Source organism: Lactuca serriola, chromosome 9, assembly GCF_051521515.1.
Source record: "Lactuca serriola cultivar US96UC23 chromosome 9, Lser_US96UC23_V15, whole genome shotgun sequence".
Classification (NCBI taxonomy): Eukaryota; Viridiplantae; Streptophyta; class Magnoliopsida; order Asterales; family Asteraceae; genus Lactuca; species Lactuca serriola.
In genome coordinates, this window is record NC_136416.1 from 205,601,700 (window position 1) to 205,625,675 (window position 23,976).

Here is a 23,976-nt window from a genome sequence, read left to right on the forward strand (position 1 = left end):
GGACATCATAGAAGTCCCGGCACATGCCGTAGGGAGGGCGTATGCCTTGTTGTTGGCTCCAATGATGGAGGTGACTTCCCCAGACGGGAGTCGGTCCTTGAAAGTTCCTTACGAAGACGGGAGGTTGAACGGGTGGTGGATCGATCACTTCCGGCTCGGAGTCGGTACCGGAGTCATCATCCACTTCTATGGGTTCCTCGTCCTCTTCGGGATCATCTTCGACCCATCCTCCGTTGCCTTGGTTAGGAAAGTAGGGGTCACCGGGGTGGTGAAATCCAGCCATTTGACTGTACGAGAAATAGGGTTATAAGAATTGAATAAAGTTAAAACATGTAAGTTAAACTAGTTTAGGTAGCAAATACTCCTATAGTATTTAAATTCTTGTGTTTGATTCTAGTAACAGTTTGGTAAGTTTCGACTTGTTGCTTACTACGATCATTCCTCGATATACGTTGGTCCAATCTCGGGCAAATATAGTTGATCACGTTATATTTGTCCAAAATCTGATTACATATATCGAGTCTTAATCGTAGTGTCAACTTGTCTAAATACTTGTTGTATAGTTAGATATCAGGAAAATAATTTGTTGTATACATGTATTTGTACTTAAATGAACTATCAATTTAAGTTAAACGTAACGCTGCTTAAGCGTAAAAAGAAAAATGTTTTGTCAGAGAGTGTTAGTCCCTTAAGCATTTATAGTTTGTATATCTTATGTGGTTCGATATACTTAGTTCACTATAAACATTGCTCTGATACCAATCTGTCACACCCCCAAACCTGAACGGCGGAAACGTTCAGGGGCGGATGACTTCATGTGGTAACGTAACAATTGAATACATAGTAAAGAAAGCAATACAACCATCATATATATAATTGAAAGTTTACATTTGTCAAAAAGTTACATGTTCAAAACCAATTACAATATGATGTCAAAATATGAGATTAAACTGGCGCCGCAGCATCCCTTCATCAAAAGCATAATGATACCTGGAATTACTGATTCCCTGGGACATACAAGTAATTTTGAAAGAGTAGATCAACATTTAAGCTGGTGAGTTTCATAAGTATTTAAATGACAATGTTTGTATGAAATGAAATGTTTTGTCCTTGGTTGTGTTGTGTTTAGAAAATCCTATATTTTCTACTAGTATAAAAGTAGCCTTCTCTCAAGACTAATGTTTGTTTCTAAAATGTATGTAAGTGTAAAATAACCAATGTGTTTGAAAACCTTGTAAATCAATGCATTTTGAATACCCCATGTGAGTTTTATAACCATACTATTGACTCGGAATGCCTATACACAACGTTCTTCAGGCGTTGGAATGTTATGACGTTTGTTACCCCAAATGGTGAACTGTAGCTAACAGTCAGGGCGCGGGTTGTCAAGCCCATATAGATCTATACACAAACACCATGTTCCCCCTCCAAGGGATTCTGGTATATAATACAGGACTTGAAATGTGTACTCGAACGTACGTGAAGTTTATGTTTCACAAAACCGTGGTATAAAAACATATTTACGTGTTAAAATGTTCGTTTGTTCTTGTATATGAAAGTGACTTCTTGAAAATCATGTTTCTAGTATGTAAAAGTTAGCAATATCCTCGTAAAACTATACCTATTATAGTTTTCTAAAAGTGTGACTTGTTTGTTTAGAAAAATGCCTAGAAAAGGAATCACATTTTATAACTGTATAGATTTTTGCAGAGCCTAAGGTAGGCAAGTATACATATAATCTAAGAAGATGTTTAGTTTATACATGCATTACAACAATTTATATTTTTAAAGATGGGATTCTATTGTAATATATTTTGTATACGAGAGTTCCCTATAAAGTTTATAAATCACATATGATTCTACTTAATAAAAGTGTATAAAAATCTTTATATATAACACCCGATAGTAGTCGTGTGTTTTACTTGTAATTCCCCCCTTAGAAAGCATATAAAAGCATTTAGAATATTTAAAAAGGGTTAATTAAGGGGTATGAACTCACTTGAAAGTTTGAAGATAGCGAGATGGAAAACCGGGCAGAGTTTCGTCTCGGGAAACGGATTTTTCTCGGGATTCTCGGGAATCTCGAGAGTAAAATCGACCCTCGGGACTTGAGCAAAAAGACCAGAGCTTCGGGGTAGTGCGGGCACGGAAAACGAGGAAAAACGCAAGAAAATAGAGAGAGAATGAGCAAAATTTTCGGGAACCCTCGCATTTCTATTTATAGAGGGCTGAACCGCCTCGGTATGCGGGGCGTACACTCATACGCAGCGCGTACTCGTACGTCATGCATGACCGAGTCCTCGACTGCCTCGGCTTCGGATGGGACAGAAAGGGGATAGCTTCGCATAGGGGCGACGTGGACGGACCGAGACCAAGGCCCTCGCGTACGCGGGGAGTACGAGGTTACGCGGCGCGTAACTCGGATGAGGACGCTGACTCCTCCTTCGGATATTACCGGATTTTGAATTAAATTTATATATAATTTATTTAATAAACTTCAAAAAATCATATCTTCTTCATACAAACTCCGTTTTCGATGGTCTTTATATCCACGCGTAGGTGAGACTACACTCTACAACTTTCGTTTAGACTCCGTTGGCAAGTTCCAAAATTATTTTTATTATTTATTTATAAAATGACGTGATTAAGGAATTTCTTTAAAAATTCATAACTTCTTTATCTGACGTCGGTTTTTGCCAGACTTTTCACCGCTGAAATATCATTGTCGAGACCTTCGATTCTCGTTTAGGTCATTCCGGCCAAAAGTCGCTCGATCTCCGATTCGAGTTTTTAGCTGTCTGTTGCTAAGCCGAACTTGAAAAAATCTTAACTTCAATATACGAAGCCGGATTTGGGTATTCTTTTTACGTACGATCCCGGTTTAATGATATTAAACATAGTAGGTAGTTAAATAGAATCTTTTTGGACATTTTATTATCAAAGTTAATTTCTTTAACTCAAAAGTGGTTATAATACTTGACTTATTAGGCCATTACAAAGAGTTGAAATATCGGGTTGTCACACATCTCTACCTCTAGGACGGATAACATGTTTTTTCTAAAATTGATGGTTTATTTCCTACTAATAGACACTCTTTCAAGACCGTTTTTCATAAGAAAATACAGGATTTTCTTGAAGAACACTTTTCAAATGGATTCAAAGAACATTTTCTCACTAAAACTAAATGCTTATGAACTCACCAGCTTTATGCTGATATTCTTTCAAAACTGCTTGTATTCTCAGGGAATTAGTAAACAGGTACTTCTAGAAGTTCGGAGAAGACGAAGAGTTAGAGTCGCGTCTGTCTATTTTACTATTGCTATGAATAAAACTATGTATTAAACAATGTAAACATTTTCACATATGTATTCAATGTCTGGTTGTGTTTACTATGCTTTCTATGATACAATTCTTATGATACTATGCATGACGTCAGCCACCCCCGAACGTTTCCACCGTTCCGGTTTGGGGTGTGACAGTTAGATTCCTTCCATACATGAGTTTAAAGGTCTTAATGGGTTAAGTAGTTAGGGTTTTTGTGTTTGGGCATTTAATGGCCATGCAAGACCATAAAGTTGGAAACTTTGTGGTTAAGGATGTTATTTTAGGGTTAGATATGGAATATGGACAAAAGAGCTTAAGGATTAAGCTCTTAATAAGAATGGAAAGAAGTCATTCGCGAACGCTAGGCATAGCCCAGTAATGCTTAGCGTTCGAGGTCAACACAGTTTGTTTTGGTCAATGCTTGTGTACGCCAAGCATACAAGCTGAGTACGCTGGGCGTACTCAGCTGTGTTGACCAAGTTTGACTTTGACCTATTTTGACCAAGTTTGACCTAAGGGTATTTGGGTATTTTGAGTGGTATTTGAGATTGGTCATTATTTGATTATTAGGTTACCGTTTGAGCTGATATTCGTAGTTGTGTCCTGTTTAGTGATCTTTTTCAGACCAAGATGTGAGTTTTCCTCGCTGTACTTGTGGGACGAAGCCACCAAGGTCGTCCCATTGGTTTGATATAATGATATATATATATATATATATATATATATATATATATATATACACACACACACACACTAATTGATGATATGCTGAGTATATAGTAGATTTGCATGATTGTATGATGGTTGCTGATATGCGTTAGGCTGGTATATCTGTAGGACTACCTATGATTTCTATATGTACAATTATCTGTCTGCTGAATATTCTTTTTATATGTTATAGGTCGACATGTTATGTTGGGGTTGTGACTACTACTTTGTACTGTCAGTCAATAGACCGAGGTAATCCAATCGGAAGATTATGGGTCAAGGTATTCCAACTGGGAGGTTGTGGACCCAGTACGTGACATGAAGGGTAATCCAACTGGGAGGTTGTGGGCTAAGGTAAGCCAATCGGGAGGTTGTGGACCCAACATGTAGGATTGTAGATGTTATGTGTTGTGTGGTGGTACTTTGGGGGAACTTAGTAAACTTCGGCTTATAGTTTCAGTTTATTGTATCAGGTACTTCAAATGACCATGACAAAGTGAAGACGTGATCGTGCACATCCTTCGGTTTTATGTTATTTGGATTTTAGGATACTCTGATTACTGAAAGACACTTTTGAAACAATGGTATTGTAAACAATTATGGTTTTAGGTTGTTTTTGAAAAATTAAAATTTATTATGATTTTTGGGATGTTACCCTAGCATTGAATAAACTACCAACAAGATGTAACATTTATAGTATATGTATTGACGTTGCTTCCTTGTTGTATCCAATGTGTGAATTGTACTTGGAATTATGGGCCTTTTTTTTCGTACAATTTGTTTATTGGGATTTGGAAGAAAAAATTACAAATTGGTGGGGAATTTCATTTTGCAGATGATACTCGTTTGATGATTGGTTAGCTTGGTTCGTTTATTTATAATCGGATAGAGTTGTTAAAGATTACATGGAAGCCACATGCTTTACAATTCGGTAGAACGTTTGGTTTTATCGAAATGGGTGCTTTTTTGGACTTTGCTACTATTGATCCCAAAAGTGTGTTGTTGTTTTTTATATAATATTGTCACTCATTTGCGTTTAAAACCTAGTTGGGTTGGATTGTTTCAAAATCTCATTCTTGTTATTTCTTTGGGAAATCTCTGATAAAGTCTCAATATTTTGAGTCAGTTTACGGTTTAATCTCAACTTTTATTTTTTAAATATAAAAATCCCGATTATTTTATATTTTGCCCAAATTAACGAAACAATCTTTATTTTTTTTTTTCAACAGAAAATGACAAATTATTGTATACAATCATAATTAAGACTTTTCTGTTTCAAAATTGAATGTTGGGATTAAACCGTAAATGGACCAAAATGTTGGGACTTCATCGGAGATTTCCCTTATTTCTTTCATGTAGTTGTTTCGGTTAGTCCGGTTCTTTGCTAGCTTAATATAATTGTTTCTTTTCGGGGTTTTGAGTTTTTCATAAGTACATGCGTCTAAAACCTAGTTGGGTTGGGTTGCTTCAAAATCTCATTCTTGTTATTCTTTCGTATAGTTGTTTTGGTTAACTCAGTTCTTTGTTATTTTCTAGCTTAATAAAATTGTTTCTTTTCAAAATCTCATTCTTATTATTCTTCTATATAGTTGTTTCGGTTAGATCAGTGCTTTGCTATTTTCTAGCTTAATAAAATTGTTTCTTTTCTTAAAAATATGTTCACATAAATATGAGATAACATACAGGACATCCCAATGTTTCTACTCTTACACACTAACCTCTATCTACAAATACCACGATCAAATGCGTGAATCTATCAATTGGATTGATCATAACACACCATTACAAAAGAAGTAACGAAGAATCATAACATTACATTATCTTCAACACCAACAAAGATATCATTTCATCCAAGTTAACATTCTTTAAGTTTGGTAATGTTTACTAGAAATTGATCTTGGATTATGATGAAATCTCTTATTATGGCCTTTAATTCAACAAAAAAGCAACCATTGGAGTTGCTCCAACTGCACATGTCAACAACCCAATTTAAAATTCAAACAATGGTTCACATCCAAGATCTTCAAGGGTTGGACTGAACATTAGTTGATTTATAAAAAATAAAAAAATTTAAAAAAAAAAAGCCTCATCACCAGTTTACCACCAATAATTTCATGAAAAAGTCTTTGAGTAACCCCTTAATTATTACACATTGCATAATTAGTTTTAAAATCCAAGTGATACCATCAATCGCCAACCATGATTTAATTAATCTTTATTCTTATTCAAGCAGTCGTGTCCAGTGCATTTTGCCAACCCCTAGAGAGAGAAAGATCAATAACTGGCTTCTAAATTATAGCTATAAAACTTAAGTCGATCTCTCCATAACAAAAGCGATTAGCCAAAAAATAATAAAGCTCTGTTCTTTATACCAAAAAGGTAAAACTTATCGTCTATTCTCATATTTAAATGCGATTTTTGATTTGGGTATTTCTATTATCTGCTGAATCCTGTAAAGCTTTCAGAATCTAACGTTCCTGTGTATATTTTGATATTTGCAGGAATGGAGATTTCACATTTCAGAAACTTATCAGAATTGACAGGAATGGAAGACGCCTCTTTCAATTTCCAATGTCCAGTCAATTCATTCGATAATCAACTAGATTCAATGGCGATTTCAGGTACGTTTGGAGGAGACAACATGGATCGTATCCATGGTCAATTAGGCGTGTTTGACTATTACAAACCTGTTATGGAACCATCTTCAAGACCAAGTAAACAGCTCAAAACAAGCAGCTGGAATTCCTCCATAACCACTGATCATTCTCATTCCTTAATGAATCTGAATCTATCTCAACAAGCAACACTCCTAACGCCTAAAGAAGAAATGACAGTTTCTTCAAAGAGCAGACATGGCTTTATTCGTGATACTCATCTCCATTTTAGCAATCAAGAGAGCTCTGGTTTGAATAAAAGTCATCATGGTGATTTTGATGTTGCGAAAAATAGTAGCAAACATACACCTGCTCAAGATCATATATTAGCTGAGAGAAAAAGGAGAGAGAAACTTAGTCAGAGGTTCATAGCTCTATCTGCTTTAGTTCCTGGCCTTAAAAAGGTAAATTTTCTTTTCATCTTTCTTGAAAGTACTTACAGAGAGTTTGTTTCCTCCGATTATCTGAAAATATTTATGGGTTTTCGATAGTTCGTATTTTTATGCAAAAAGATGGTTGATTTATCATTCAAATGTGTCGAAGTTGTGAAGTGTTAACATTTTTTTTTGCAAAAAAAATGGTTGATTTTTCATGTTGATAGCTCAAATTTGTAAAAAGTTCACATTTTTATGGGTAAAGATGGTTGATTTTTTATTCGGATACCTCAATAGTAAAAAGAAAAAAAAAAGTTTCATATCTTTTATAAAAAATTAGTACTTACGAGACCTCAAATTGTAAAACTTTTGTACTTTTATGTAAAAAGTTCAATTTTTTATGCATAAAGATGATTGATTTTTAGTCTGATATCTCAAAATTAGTATTTTTTTTTTTGTATTTATATGCAAAAATATGGTTGATTTGTCATGCTAATACCTCAAAATAGTAAAAAAGTTCATATTTTTATACAAAAAGATTGCTTTTTCATCACAATACCTCAATATTGTAAAATGCTCCAATTATTTAATTTTTTATGGGGTTTTGGTATTAATTAGTGTGATTATCTTATAGATGGATAAAGCTTCTGTTCTTGGTGATGCAATCAAGCACTTGAAAACTCTACAAGAGAAAGTGAAGACACTTGAGGAACAAATCAAGAAAAGACCAAATACAGAATCAGTAGTTTTTGTTAAAAGATATGAAATGTTAGCTGATGTTAATGAAAGTTCTTCATCAAATGAGAATTCTGGTGGGCCCATTCATGATCAACTCCCTGAAATCGAGGCAAGATTTTTTGGCAACGATGTTTTGATAAGAATTCACTGTGAGAAAAAGTCTGGTGTTCTTGAAAAGACATTGATTGAAATAGAGAAGCTTCATCTATCTGTGATTAATAGCACTTGCATGACTTTTGCAAATTATGCACTTGATATAACGGTTATTGCTCAGGTAAAAAGTTTATGTTTTTATGCCAAAAAAACGGTTGATTTTTCATTATGATAGCTTAAAATTGTGCAACTTTTACATTTGTATGCATAAAGATGGTTGATTCTTCATTATGATACCTTAAAATAAAAAAAAGTTTACATTTTTGTTCAAAAAGATGGTTGGATTTTTCATTTGGGTATCTCAAAATTGTCAAAAGCTCATATTTTTATGCATAAAGATAGTTGATTTTCATTTTTGATTACTCAAATTTGTAAAAAGTTTATATTTTTTTATGTAAAAGATGGTTGGTATTTCTTTTTAATGCCTCAAAGTTAGAAAAAATTAATATTTTTATGCAAAAAGATGGTTAATTTTTCGTTCTGTTACCTCCAAATAGTGAAAGATTGTTGATTTTTCACTATGATACCTCAAAATTGTAAAAAGTTCACATTTTTATGCAAAAAGATTGTTGATTTTTAACTAGATGCCTCAAAATTGTAAAAAGTTCACAATTTTATGCAAAAATATGGTTAAATTTTCATTCTTATATCTCATGATATTGCATATGAGTCGAACTAATTAAAACCCATATGAATATTTTGGCAGATGGATAAAGAATTTACCATGACAATGAAAGACCTCATGAAGAATCTACGTTTAGCTCTCAAGCAATTTATGTGAAGATTATTCCCTCTTTTATATTTTTTTTCCTTCTTTTTCCTTTTTCTAAATGGTGACTGAAAAGCCAGGATTTTCCTATCACTTTAAACCATTTTGATGCCTTAAAACCTTGTTTTGCTATGGGGTTTATTTTGCAAGAGGATTTTTTTTCTCAAACTTTTTTTCATGGTTGACTTGTTGACCATGATAACAATCCTTTTGTTGTGAAGTAGCAACCTCTTTGGCTATAAATTTGTGGGCATTTTTTTCTATAACTTTTCACTTGAATCTGATAGGGTTTTTAGATGGATGAAAAATCAGGAGTATGAATCAGTTGAAGTGTTTGGTGATGAGTGCTTTATAGGTCTATTAATGTCTCTTTTGTTGTGTAATATGTTTGATAAATCTTGATTTATGGTAATGCATTAAGTTTGTAATAATTTCCATGGAATAATTCTTAATTGTTTTTCATACTTTGGAGAGAATAGGTCAGTTTCTATTGTTTATGTATATTCATACAGGTATTTTATGTTTTAGAATATTGTTTTTCTTTATTTGAATTGATTTTAGTGCAATATATAATTATATAAAGATAAAGATGTTTTTTGTATCTCAAATTAGTTGGAATGAATAATGATTTATCAATTTCTGACCTTGACCATATGTTGCCATCTTCTTACCTAACATTTTATTTTTAATCTTTTATAATTTGACTATGATGTATCAAAATAAACTCTTTTAAATTTTAAAACAAGACAACTATTTTTTTTATAAAAATATGACGACCCCTTACCCCACCCAAAATAAAATTAGTTAAAGCTATACATCACAAATTTCGTTTGTAAAGTTAATTATTTTCTATGCATATGCAATTATGCATGTTGCCCTTTAAATTGTTATAACTTATTCTTCATTACAAGCCTACCATTATTTGTGTAAATTCTTAAAAAAATATCTTAATTTTCAAGAAATGGTTTTAAACAAGTAAATAACAAAATCAACATGGTTTTTCCCTCATCATCGAAATCTTAAAGATTCTTAAAATCGCGATTGTAGGATAATACGATCATATCTAGGTAAATCAATCATGATCACATGTGAGTCGTTTTTGGGTAAGATCAGAGTAGGATCATACAATCAATTGTATGATCGTTGCTATTTTTTAATTTCTAATAGTTTGTCTTGGACTAATTAAGTACATCGAATATGAACCCTATAATACTTGTTTTGAATTGTTTATTATTAAATGATGTATTAGGGAATCATTTATTGTTAACTTAATGTTTAGCTAATTGATACAAACATTTTTTATGTTTTAAAATGCTTTTGGTAGAATCTTACGATCTCAGTTCAATCTTACGAACACGATCTTAAAAATCGGAAAACGATCATATATAGGATCTTGATCTTGACAGCCTTAATATTGTTTTTTAAAGGAAAGCATAACACAATATTTCTCTATCTTTTTCAACTAAATCTCATCATTTTTAATAAAATATATTAAAGGTTAACTGATTGTTATAATAACAACCAATATCACTTTGGTATTAAGTTGGATAATAAACTATTTGGGTTGTTAAATAGATTACTCAATTCACTTTTCGTTCTTAAATATGTCACAACTTATAATGTGTCATCGTTTTATAACATACGCATGCATACTTTGTATCATATCATCATTAATGTGTCATGTAATGTGTTTGGCTATTGAAATTGTCCTGAATACCATATGACATTAAATTCAATAATACAACCTTTTTTTTTATTAACAAAAATAATTGATTATCCAAAAAAATAATTAATTATTATATCAGCAGAGATCCGGTAATCCTCTTAGGTCAATGGTTTAAGAAGATTATGATACTCTTAAGTAATATAAATATATTAGACAAAACTGCAAAAATAGTCCCTGTGGTTTGCATTTTTTCAGGAAACAAGTCCAAACAGTGACTTTTTTTGATTCGTGGTCCTTTTGGAGTGGTTTGTATGTGAAAGTTGTCCCTCCGAAAATTGAAATGACTATAATACCCTTGGGGTATTTATTTTTCATTTTTCTTTCATTATTCTTAAAATTTAATATTTATTTATTTATTTTAGCAATTAAAAAAATAAAAAGGGCCCACCTCTCTCTCTCTCTCTCTCTCTCTCTCTCTCTCTCGTTTTTCCCCTTCTTCCTGACGAACACCAACTCTTTCTTTGTGTTCTACTGCTGAAGACGAGAAAGGAAATCACGAGGACTCCCCAGAGATCAGCTATACATCTCTACCTCTGCTTATTGATCCATCTTTTTGAAATGGTTGCTTCTGCTCATCTTCTTCCCTTTGGTCAGTCAAGGAATCGAAGACCCATTTTCTTCTTCTTTCGATTGAGTAAACACCACCGAGATCCGCTGCAGCCCCCGTCTAACCCTTCACCCTCGCATATCACTTCCGAGGCAGAAGAAACAATGGATTAGGAACTGCGCGAGCAGCCTTTCTGCATCGCTCATCTCCTTCCTCAAACCAATCAATCATTGAAGAGGGTTGCTTGTTTGCTATCGATTTCGTGCCTCTTTTTCTTCCGATCAGCCATCGCCAAATCCCCACCAAAAACGAAATCCACATTCTTCATCTTCTCTATCTCTCGTTCATCTGAAAGGTATCGACTTCAACGATTCTTCCTTAGATGATCTAATCCGGTGGTTGATGTTTATGTAAGGATTCAGAAAAGTGGATCCGGATCGATAGGAGTTTGCGAATGAGTGGTTTGTGATCGATGTTTATGATAAGAGGGGGTTATCCAGCTTCTTCCAAAAACCCTTGGATTGAGGATGATTAGATGGGAAACGATGAGAAAGATTAGGTGTCTGAAATCCTAAAAGTGGAAAAGATACCTTAGAGCAGAAGCATGTGATCGATGGTCGATGATGATGAAGGGAGTATCCATCTTCTTCCATGTTCTTTACCCTGGTTACCAAAGTGATTAATTTCTCGATGCAGTTACCCAAAATCAAACCTCCATTCTCCCATTCCCGGTGATTTGTGTGCCAATGTTCTATGCGATTTTACCTCCATAAATATATTATATGAGAGAGAGGGGAAGGAGACGAGGATGTTGGTAAGAACTGGTGTTTTTTTACCTATAGAAATCTGGTGGGTTTGGATGCCGACGATATGGATGATCGGTGGTGAAGACGATTCCTCCAAGTCCAGAGAAGTGAAAAAAGAGGAGGAAGGTAGCAAAACCATGTATCGGTAATTGTTTGGCTTGCTTGTCATCGAGAAAGAAGAAAGAAACATGGCTGGAACAGAGGGTAACAGCCTCCGTTTTCTGCTTGAGTTTGAGAGAGAGAGAGAGAGAGAGAGAGAGGTGGGCCCTTTTTATTTTTTTAATTGCTAAAATAAATAAATAAATATTAAATTTTAAGAATAATGAAAGAAAAATGAAAAATAAATACCCCAAGGGTATTATAGTCATTTCAATTTTCGGAGGGACCATTTTCACATACAAACCACTCCAAAAGGACCACGAATCCAAAAAAGTCACTGTTTGGACTAAAACCCCAAAATTTTGCATACCACAGGGACCATTTTTGCAATTTTGTCAATATATTATAGTGGACCAAAAATCTGGTTCCAACAGATTTATGTTTAATTAAAAATTAGTAAAAATAAATATAAAATATCTTCATTGGGTGGCAGTTTGACCTTTCATTATGAACTCATTTGTTTGAAAGTAAAGCTCGTAAATGGTTGGTGATTGTGTGATCATAAGTTTGAAACATTGAATATCAAATGTTAAATATGCAAAATGAATTATTAAACTATTAATAATCCAGTTTAAGCTTTCTAAAAAATCATCTATGTTTGTAAAATGTGGTTTTTAAACGAAAAAAAAATATATTTATACGGTTTAAAATATAATAAAAAGGTATATTTATACGGTTTCAAAACGAAAATGGTTAAAATCGAACAAAATTTGATAAATGATGTTCGATTTGGAACAAAAAAACATAATGTCAAAATTGAAAGAAAAAATTAAATTTAGTGTTAAAATCGAAAAAAATAAAAACTTAGTGTTTTTTATGAAAAAAAAATTCAATTTTGATAGGTAAGAATATCATGTCAGCATGTCACTTCATCAGAACTGACACGTCATCATGCTACGTCAGCATGTAACCTGGTTGTCGGTCAAATGGTCAGAATTGTAACAAATCTGAAAACACAGTGTCAAATTTGAGAAAAAAAAAACACAACGTCAAATTAGAATTTTGGTGTAAACTAAATGTCTTTTGTGTTGTTTACCCAAATAATAATAAATCAGAACATGAGAAAATATCACATGAGAAATGCTTCATTTAATTCTTTCTTCATTCATGTGTAATCCATTATGATTAGACTACACACAAAACACTACCTTATGTTGTTCATTCCATTCCTTCAAGATTCCATTTCATCATTGCAAAGATACTCTTAATATCTCTAAGTAGAACATGTTTCCATTGATCATAGTTCTCATAACTTTATTTGTATACAATGTTCAACATTTTGAATACACCCAACAATAATCAAATTCTTTTTTAGATTACGCATCAAGTTAAAACCTAAAGATTGTGATGTCCATAAAATAGATGCAAGAAGTAACAAGATTAGAATATAATATGTGATATAAGTATTCTAATACATCTATTTTATGTATATTTGGATTCGTACATTACATGCAACATGAAGTAACAAAGAAAGCCATGATAATAGAATCAACACTTGTATACCACCTCATCATTCTCACACCAACCTTTCATTTCCTTATAAAAGAAACCCCCTTTTCAATACTTGTTGCCAACTCTTTTTTAGCTTCCTCTAATCCAGCCCTATTTATGCAAACATAAATTTCTTAATTTCACCCAAAATTCAAAATAAGTAAAATAATATTGTGTTTCAATCAATTTCTTACCTTTCATATTCATTCAAAGGTCCAAGTTGGTATATTTCTTCCGCACCACCACGCCCTAGTTTCACTTGGGTTGCAAAGAAGGGTAATTCCGTCACCTATTATCCAACATTTTTCAAAAAACTTCATAAATTTAAGATTTATAAAAGTTATTATTTATTTATTTATTTATTTTTCATAAAGTCATGTATAAGTAAAGTGGCTGAATAGGTAATGATGTCTGGATAAAGCGATGTATACATAAGGTTTGTTTCTTTTCTAGACCGAATAAATCATCTGAATTAGACTAAATGACCATTTTACCCTAATGTGATGTATACATACATTAAGCCAAGATCTTTTGGCTTAATCCATTAAGTCAAAAAGAAACAACCATGTATAGTTGTTGAGATCAAGTGTTTAACCAATTAAGCTCATTAAGTACCTATTCATGTGGGATGGGGGTATTATAGTAATTTTATACCTGAGAATCTACAAAAGCACACTCCACAATGCCAGCATCACCTCTTAAGCCACGAAGACAACAATCTGCGAATTTAACCGCTGCATACGCCTGTGAAATTTGATTAATTCTCTATTTTAATTTCATGGAATAAATGACCATTTTACCCTTACATTCTGAATAACAAATTTCACAATATTCATTAACTTTAATCCTTATACGGCTTACCATGGAAAGTGTTGCAGAGCCAGCCCCAGCTTTTGCCTGAAATTGTAATTTTAGGTTATCATAAGTTTATATAAATAATTAAATATTAGTTTTAAAGAGAGAAAAAAAAATGATGAGATTTTAACTTTTTATTACCTGAACAACTTCAGTTCCACCATCTTGAATGCGCTTTGTTAAGTATTCAGTTTCTTCTTTAGTGAAGGAACATGGAGGCTTCACCTGTGAAAGGAGGGGCAAAATGGTAACTCCAGCATGTCCTCCAACCACAGGGACACTAACTTCTCTTGGATCAAGTCCCAAAACTTCAGCCTGAAAAAGTAAAATCAATTAAAAATTCTCTTGTCTTGAAAACTTCAAGCATGGTCAACAAAAGTCAAACTTGTAAAGAATAACAAACTGACTACATACCACAAAAGTGTTGGCTCTAACAACATCAAGCATGGTGACACCAAGAAGGCGTTTGGGATCATAAGTTCCAGCTTTCTTGAAAACTTCAGCAGCAATTGGAACTGTAGAGTTGACCGGATTACTGATTAAGTTGACTATTGCATTAGGGCAACACCTGGCAATTCCTTCACAAAGAGTTTTAACAATTCCAGCATTAATCTTGAAAAGATCATCTCTTGTCATTCCAGGCTTTCTTGGAACACCAGCAGGTATGATCACAAGATCCATCCCTGTAAGTGCAGCATCAAGCTGTGGTTGCCCTAGAAAACCTCTCACCTGACAAAAAAAAATGGTGAATCAAGCGCATTTGAGACATTTCACAAAATAGCTAAGAAAGTAGTGATGAAAAGAAAGTTACCACAGCACCAGTATCCATATGGCTGATATCAGCTGTGACACCAGGGGCATTGACGACATCATAGAGATGAAGAACAGAAACCAATGGATTCATCTTCATTAGCATAGCTAAAGGTTGACCGATCCCTCCAGCAGCTCCCAGTATCGCAACTTTGAATCCAGGCGCTCCTCCTTTTGCTCTGCAATTAGCTCGCTCGAGTACAGAGCCTCCTTCCATCTTCGAGTACATAATTGAACAAAAAACGAAGATTGTAGTTACAATTAGGGTTTATAGTTCTAATTTCATCCGTATTGAGCTATAGACATTAGTCGAATTCAGATTTGAAACAGGCTAATACAGTAGACATCAATCCATTGTCGGCGAAACCAGTAAATTCAATTTCAGATTGTAGCAGATGAAGAACCCTAACGGGTCATATGAGCTGAAACAAGAATCTATTGAATCACATAACACCGGAATTATGTGGCTATGAAATTAAGAATCGAGGGAAAAACCTGGGAATTTGAAGGGTGGAGATGAGCTGCGATTCTTGCAATTCGCTGATTGGCTTCCATAGTTGTAGCTTTTTTTTTTGGTGTCGGGTGTTTCTTGGCGATCAAGAGAAGTGAATAAATGGAGTTTAACAGGGAAGAAGTCTGGAAGATAAAGTATGGATAAATTTTCCTTTTTTAAATGGTGTCAATTTAATAGTCGAATAAAGAATAATTCACAAAATTATTTTGTGGAAAATAATCCCTTATCCTTTATCTTGTGTGTTTGTGGTTCTGTGTGCAGATGTAGTGATTGATTTTGTATTCTTTTGAAGCTTGATTGAGAACCCAATCGAAAATTAGGTTAAAGATTAAGATCTTCAGAATTTGGGGAAACTTTCTAGGGTAATTGAAGTTGCGAATTTGATTGTAACCCGATTTCATTCAAAGCTGAATTTATTGTTTACCATGAATCCTCTTTTCTTACCTAACCGCCATGAGAAGAAGCAAGTTTGAAGGAACTGATTGAGCTTGTGTCAAAAATGGTTGCATGGAAGTTCCTGTTGAAGCACGTTTAGAATTGTCTAATTTATAAAAATAAAAATAAATAAATAAAAAAAAGGTTCGTAAAAAAATATGACTTTTTTTTTTGAAATTGAGTAATCTAACTTCAAGTAATTTATTAATAAAAATCAACTTTTTTAACTTTTGAAAAAATTGTTATTTTCTTCGGAATAGGGCGTTTGGGAGAAAAAGTATTCATTATGGAAGATTCGGTGACAGTTGGAGTTTGGATTCCGAAATATGACACCGTACATTTCAAAGAGTAAGTTTAGAATCTCGCATGTCAACTATGACACTCGCGGTGTTTAAGAAAGGCATTCCAAGTATGATCGGGACTTGAGAATCCGCTTCCATATCTAAACTATGAAGTCCGCGAGAAACACGAACTTATCGACCTTCACCAATAAATCTTCGCATATTCCTCTCGGGAATGTGACCGTTTTTATTTGCTAGGTGAATTGTCATTCAAATTGGCCTTGGCTCCGGAAGATCTAGTTTCTTGAAGAATGAGTACGACATGAGATTTACATTTGCCCCCAAATCAGCTAGTGCATAAATGGTAGCTAAGTTTCCGAATTGACAAGGCAATGTTAAGCTTCCCTGATCACCCTTTTTCTTAGGTAGTTTGTTCAACATGCCAGCTGAACAGTTCTCGTTTAGGACCACTTTCTTCACCTCTTCCATCTTCCTTCTATTAGTTAGAAGTTCCTTGAGGAATTTGGCATATTTAGGCATTTGTGCAACCACCTCTATGAATGGCATATTGATTTGAAGAGCCTTTATGTGTTCCAGAAACTTCTGGTAGTCAACATCATTCTTTTCTTGTCTAGATCGAGATGGAAATGGCAGTGGTGGCTGATATGGCTTAACAGGAGGCTTGTTTTTCTGTTCAGGTGGGGGACTCGTCAAGTCCGTAACCTCGACTCGGCGAGTCGGGTCGGGAATTTGTGATTCTTCATCTTTTGCTTCTTCCTCTTGCACAATCTTGGGATCTTCTTGCTGAATAGGGGCCACAGGAGTTATAATCTTCCCACTCCTAGTTGTCACGCTATTTATATGTGCACATTTTAGGTTGCTTTCGGTATTACTAGGAAGTCCACCCGGTCTTCTCTCGTTCACTTGTTGTGCAAGTTGGCCTAGCTGCTTTTCTATGTTGAGAATAGATGTTTGCTGATTCCTAAGCAGAGCTTGTTGATCTTTCATCATAATTTGGTGTTCTCTCAACATATTTTGTTGATCTTTAATTGCAACATCAGTGTCATTATGTCATTTTTCGGATGCGACCACGAATCTTGAAAGCATGTCTTCTAAATCTGGTTTCTTTTCATGTACCGGTTCCTCCCTTTGATAAAAGCCTCTATCTTTTTGCTTATATTTTTCCTCCCTTGTCTTTTTGTACTCTTCATATGGTAGCCATTCTTTTTTGGGTTTTCACCAATTGTCATCAAACCTATCACCACTCGAATAGCACAATCGTACCTTCCGGTTCCCATTCTCATCAAGGTCACAATCCTTAGTAAGTTGGGGCCCTCTACAATTTTCACATCCCACTCTAATGACATGGATGGATTGGTCCATCTTAGTCATTCTCCGGTCCATGCTTTCTAATTTTGACATTATTGTTGCCATGTCATCGGTAATAGAGTTCACTGCCCCTCGAGTCAGGTCATTCCTTAGGTTGTGATATTCTCTAGAGTGCTTAGAGAATTCTTCAATTAGTTCTTTGATCACCGGGGGTGGCTTCTTTGTGAGAGGTCCTTGCGAATCAAGGAGCTACCTAGTTGTTACATTGACTCCATCATAGAAAATAGAGACTTCTTGTTGACTGTTTAGGTCATGATGTGGGAAGTTCCTTAGTAGGCCCTTGTATCTCTCCTAAGCCTCATAAAGTGACTCTCTAACTTGTTGTTCAAAGTTGGCTATAACTTTCTTCAACTTGGCTATCTTTGAGGGAGGGCAAAATTGGTCTATGAATTCTTCTTTCATTTTAGCCCAAGTAGTGATCGATCCTGGAGGGAGTGATTTCAGCCAATATTTCGCAGCTCCCTTGAATGTGACGGGAAGCATATGAAGCGAAATGGTTTCGCGAGGTACATTTGGAATATTGAAGTAGTCGGCTACATCGTTGACCTCGTCCAAATGTTTGTATGCGTCTTTGTGATCTTTCCCGTAGAAGGGAATTTCCTTAAGTTGAGCAAGTATGTGGCCTTTGAGTTCGAAAGTGGCAGTCGCGGGAATCACGGGTTGCACGAGTCCTGGGCCGGTATCGTCACGTATCCTTTTCTTCCATTCACCCATGGGAACTTCATCGATGTTAGGCATGGTGTTAGTGGGTTCGTCTTCAAAATCGCTTCCTTCTTCGGATTCGGTTTCTTCACTTTCGGTTTCGTACTCAATATCCTCCTTCTTCGAGTCTTCGTCCGCCACAAAAGAGATGCTGGATTCTCCTACTTTCTTTCCCTTTTTCTTACTAAAAACAAATTTTAGATTCTTCAACGGTGAATTCTTCGATGTTGCGGTTTCTCCTACGTTTTTGCCTTTGTTTTTCCTCAAAGTTGCTTCCGAGTCTTCAAGTGGTGGAATCAAATGTGTACCTCCTCCCCTGGTCATAAACGAACTGCAAACAAAACATAAAACACACATAAAATGAACAAAATAAAATAAAAACGGAACTGAATTTCAGCGATGGACTCGTCGAGTAGCTTCGAATACACTCGGCGAGTTCAAGGCTAAAACTGGAAAAAAAATTAAACAAAAATTCTAAAAAATCAGATAAACTTAAAACTAAACCTAATACCTAGACTACTAAAGCAGTAACTTTGTGCAAGATTGATCTCACACAAAGGATCGATAATACTAGAAATTAGAATTAATTTTTTGAACCATTCCCCGGCAACGACGCCAAAAACTTGATGTGTATATAAATGCACGGGTTTTAGTCGTACTTTTAAGATGAAATTTAAACACACAATGCAGTGGACTTGTCTATTAGTGATATAGTTGAATAAGTAGGGTATCGAACACAGGGAACGGAAAATTAAACTAATAACTAGAATTAACTAAGCAAATAGATTAAGTAAAAGGTTTTCTCTAGTTTTACAAGACTAGAAACTTTGACAAACTATCTAACACGCAATTTAAATGACTAACAACTAAAACTAGTAAAAACCAAGTAAATTCAGTAATCAAAAGGGTTTCTGTTTAGGTTCGATTCATTTACTCCTATGGTTAATTTTATGTCAATGCAATGGATTAATTGTTATTGGTTACCGACTAAGGTGATTAGATTCACATTCGCTATTACCAATCCTTAGAAAATAAATTAATTTAAGCAGTGATCAAGTGATTAAACTAATAAATTCCCTATTTTAATTATTCGGATTAAATAAGACTTGTAATTAGTTAATCAAATTAATAATTCGATTAACCTCCTGTTGATGGTTTATCACACAAGCTCACACATTAATTTACCCATTCTTTAGTTAATCCTAGTTTCACATTCACTATTCCTAGGCATATAACAATGTTTTCACATAAATCATATGAGGTAAGCAATTAATAGATGTTCATGCAGCTTAATTACTTGACAATTAACAGAAAATAGTTATGGTTAATGCAAAAGGTTCTTTAACAAGCTTAATTTACCTAAGTTCATCAAATAACAATCAATCCAAACATAAATTAATCCATAGGAGCAAACTTATCTACCCTAAACAAAAACTAATGAAATTAGTTCATAATCAAACCACACATAGTTCAATCAAACCACACATAGCTCTAATCAAGCCACACATAGTTCTAATCAAGAATAAAGTGGAAAAGTAAACTTATGTTGCCTTAATCTTCTTAGAATTGAGGATTAGGGTTCTTCACGATTTCCAAGGCTCCATATGTATTCTTGGTCGCAAGGTAACTCCACCAGGTTTCTCTAATCAACCTCCATTCGGGAATGTGAATTCTATTTATAATTTTCGAAAAACAGGGTCTACTCGTCGAGTAGAGAACTGACTCACCGAGTCCTCCTTGTGGAATCCATATACGGCAAGGACTTTACGTATTGCTTCGCGAACCTTCGTGGGTACTCGTCGAGCAGACGTCCCTACTCGTCGAGTGGCATCAAAATTTGACTCTCTTCTTCTTTTTTTAGTTCCCAAGCTTCCGATCACCTCTCCTGCTTCCTTTTTGCTTCCGAGCATATCTTTTGGAGTGAAAATACAATTTAAACACTATTAAGTACCTTTTGTCCATAATTTGCAAATAATTAGCTAATAAATAATAAAAATATATACTAAATATATAGCTAAATATGCACATATCACCGAGTCGGTTGTAGATTGACTGAAGTGTTGTTGAAGGTGAACTCGTCGAGCTCTTGCTAGACTCGATGAGTGGGGACGGGATTGTCGTATTATGTGGACGAAGGGACTCGGCGAGTTGGCGGACCAACTCGACGAGTTTGGTCAACCAAAGAGTTGACTTGACTAGGTTTGACTTTGACTTTGACTTTGAATTGGATTCAAGTTGACCCTTGAGGGGGGTTGTGGGTACAAATTGATAACCTAGAAGGGCTGCCGTGTAGGGATTGAGGAGTCGAGGAGAGCCGACTTTCACACCGAGGACAGTGCAGACGCTATACGACATCGAGGTGAGTTACCTTCCCGTAGGGGTGGGTCTAAGGCCATAATGTCGGCCCACCAACAAGAGTAATTGGTAGATTTGTCTTTGTGATAATTATCTTTGTATGCTTATGTGATATGCTTATGAGATATGCTTATGTGATATGCTTATGAGATATAATTATGAGATATGCTTATGTGATATGCTATGTGAGTTAGTGGTAGTAGCAGGGAATAGCTTTTCCCTGACTTGGTAGTTAGGACCGAAGGGTAGGTCAGTACCCCAGATATGCCTGATAGTATGATTATATTTTGTTATTGTATGATAGAGGTAGGGGTGAAATAGTCCCCAATGTCAGTTGAGATAGACCGGAGCGTAGTCAGCACCCCAAAACGGCCTGACATGGGTAGGTCAGCACCTCAGAATGCCTTGACATGGGTAGTTTAGCACCCCAGAATGGCTTGACATGGGTAGGTCGGGCACCCCAGAATTGCCCGACAGTATGTATGCTATGTGATTGTATGGTATGTGGTATGATGGGGGAACTCACTAAGCTTTGTGCTTACAGTTTCAGTTTTGGTTTCAGGTACCTCTTCATCTAAGGGGAAGGATCCGGCGGCGTAGCAGCGCATCACATACACACATTTGATTTCCGCATTGAGTTTTCTGGGAATGTACTCTGATTTATACTACTGTTCGATGTTGTGATTTTTAGACTTATTGATGATGGTTTATGGGTTGATATGATAATGACAATGTTTTAGTAAATGAATATATAATTTACTTAATTACAAACGAAATTTTTTGGACTCAAAAATTGGGATGTTACACGTGCTCAAAGCAAAAGCCACATCAGGGCGAGTACATGTCATAGCATACATGATCGATCCAACGGCGAAAGCATATGGAACTCGACTCATTTCTGCAATCTCTACATCGGTACTTGGACTCTGAGTCTTACTCGGCTTGGTATTACTTTGGATAGGTAACTCCCCTTTCTTTGAATTCTCCATGCTAAAATGCTTTAGCACCTTATCCAAATACGTACTTTGACTAAGTCTAATTAGTCTTCTACTCCTATTGCTCAAAATTCTTATTCATAGAAATAAGTAGCCTCTCATATGTCCTTCATAGCGAAACACTTTTCAAGTTAGGAATTAACTTCCTGTAAGGTTGGAATGTCGTTTCCTATAAGTAGTATGTCATCAACATACTATACCAGCAAAGTCACTATACTCCCACTAGCTTTCACATATACACAAGATTCATCTTCAATTCCAGAGAAGACAAACTCTTTAACCTTCTCGTCAAAACAAAGATTCCATCTGCGAGAAGCTTGTTTCAATCCATAGATTGATTTCTCAATCTTACACACTTTATTGGGGTATTTAGCATCCACAAAAGCCTCTAGTTGGCTCATGTAAACATATTCAGCCAACTTTCCATTAAGGAAAGCGGTTTTGACATCCAATTGCCAAATTTCATAGTCATGAAATGCAGCTATGGCTAACATATCCCTAATAGATTTAATCTTGGCCACTGGTTAGAAGGTCTCATCATAGTCAACCCATGGGGTTTGAGTAAAGCCCTTCGCAACCAGTCGAGCCTTGAAGGTGTGCACCTTTCCATCCATGTCAACCAAGTTCCAAACTTGATTGCCATACATGGACTGGATCTCGTTGTTCATTGCCTCTTTCCATTTAGCAGACTCAGGGTCCTCTATGGCTTCCTTGTAGTTAGAAGGCTCATCCAAATTTACCAGTGTACTATCACTAATAAACGTATCACCATCTATAGTTATATGGAAACCATAAAACTCGGGTGTCATTCTAACTTGAGTGGAACGTCTTAGAGGTAATGACTCATCAATGGGTTCAACAGGAATTTCTTCCTCGGGTTGAGTGCTAGTGTTAGAGGTTCCTTTATCGATTGGCTTTTGAATTTCTTCAAGATCAATTTCACTTCCACTTTCCTCTTTGCATATGAGCTCTCTCTTTCTCTCTCTCTCTCTCTCTCTCTCTCTCTCTCTCTCTCTCTCTTTCTCTCTCTCTCTCAAGACTCCCCTTCCTGCTATGAAGACCACATTCTCACTTGGTCTGTAGAACAAGTATCCAAAGGACTTTTGTGGATAGCCGATGAAAATACATCACTCACTTCGAGGTTCAAGCTTTTCGTGAGTGTCTCATCTAATGAAAGCTTCACAACCCTAAAGCTTGATATGTGCCAATGAGGGAACCTTCCTTGTCCGCATCTTGTGAGGTGTTTTGGCAACCTTATTTGTGGGAACAAGATTAAGAATGTGGGCGGAAGTCTCTAAGGCATGCCCCCATAATGAGATTAGAAGTGTGGCTCGACTCATCATGGAACGAACCATGTCCAACAAAGTTTGATTACGTCTCTCAGCCACACCATTAAGTTGTGGTGTCCTAGGAGGTGTCAATTGTGAAACAATTCCACATTCCTTAAGGTAGTCGTGGAACTCAATACTAAGATACTCACCACCTCTATCAGATCTGAGCATCTTGATCTTCCTACCCAATTTATTCTCGACTTCATGTTTGAATTCTTTGAACTTTTCAAAGGTTTCCGACTTATGCTTGATTAAGTAGATATATCCATATCTGTTATAATCATCGGTAAAAGTCACATAAAATCGATTTGCATCCCTTGTGGTGGATCTAAAGGGCCCACATACGTCCGTGTGTATGAGATCCAACAATCCCTCACCTCTTTCATAAGAACCAGTGAAAGGTAATTTAGTCATCTTTCCAAGTAAACAAGACTTGTTGTATCATCTGACCTTAAGTCAAATGATTCCAACACTCCATCCTTTTGGATTTGAGCAAATGTGTTTCTTATTGACATGTTAGAGACTAGAATGCCACAAGCATGCTTTGTTTAAACCATAGCCGAATCTATTTGTAACACACTATTTCCTAAATTGTCTACAACCATCACAGTTTCATACACGCCATCACAAGGTAATGCTTCAAAAAAAATACACCATTATAGTAAGCATGAATAGAACCATTCTCATTATCAAAAGAATATCTAAAACCTTGTCTATATAAACCTTGAAATGAAATAATATTTCTTGTCATTTCTAACGAGTAGCAACAATTATTTAAGTTGTAACATCCTAAATTTCAAAAGTTTGAGTTAAGAGCTTAAGTGTAGATTTAAGAAGGGACTCGACGAGTAGGTATACTT

The 23,976-nt window shown here is 35.3% G+C and overlaps 2 protein-coding genes and 1 non-coding gene across 3 annotated transcripts; 2 read left to right on the top strand and 1 right to left on the bottom strand.

Annotated features, from left to right (window-relative positions):
- The first annotated feature begins 6,260 nt into the window (after positions 1-6,260).
- LOC145074551 (transcription factor bHLH18-like) lies at positions 6,261-9,196 on the top strand. The gene is made up of 4 exons (XM_079020904.1): positions 6,261-6,411; positions 6,534-7,090; positions 7,695-8,072; positions 8,658-9,196. The coding sequence occupies exons 2-4, from the start codon at positions 6,536-6,538 to the stop codon at positions 8,730-8,732; spliced, it is 1,008 nt and encodes a 335-aa protein (XP_078877030.1). The 5' UTR covers positions 6,261-6,411; positions 6,534-6,535; the 3' UTR covers positions 8,733-9,196.
- A 4,121-nt stretch (positions 9,197-13,317) lies between these two features.
- On the bottom strand, positions 13,318-15,806 carry LOC145076884 (malate dehydrogenase, glyoxysomal). The gene is made up of 8 exons (XM_079022683.1): positions 15,610-15,806; positions 15,116-15,331; positions 14,719-15,033; positions 14,446-14,619; positions 14,311-14,346; positions 14,104-14,193; positions 13,644-13,738; positions 13,318-13,560 (listed from the first exon to the last, which is right to left on the bottom strand). The coding sequence occupies exons 1-8, from the start codon at positions 15,667-15,669 to the stop codon at positions 13,488-13,490; spliced, it is 1,059 nt and encodes a 352-aa protein (XP_078878809.1). The 5' UTR covers positions 15,670-15,806; the 3' UTR covers positions 13,318-13,487.
- Positions 15,807-17,980: 2,174 nt separating this feature from the next.
- Positions 17,981-18,087, top strand: LOC145077289 (small nucleolar RNA R71). The gene has a single exon (XR_013693070.1). It is a non-coding gene; the product is annotated as a small nucleolar RNA R71 (small nucleolar RNA).
- The last annotated feature ends 5,889 nt before the right edge of the window (positions 18,088-23,976 follow it).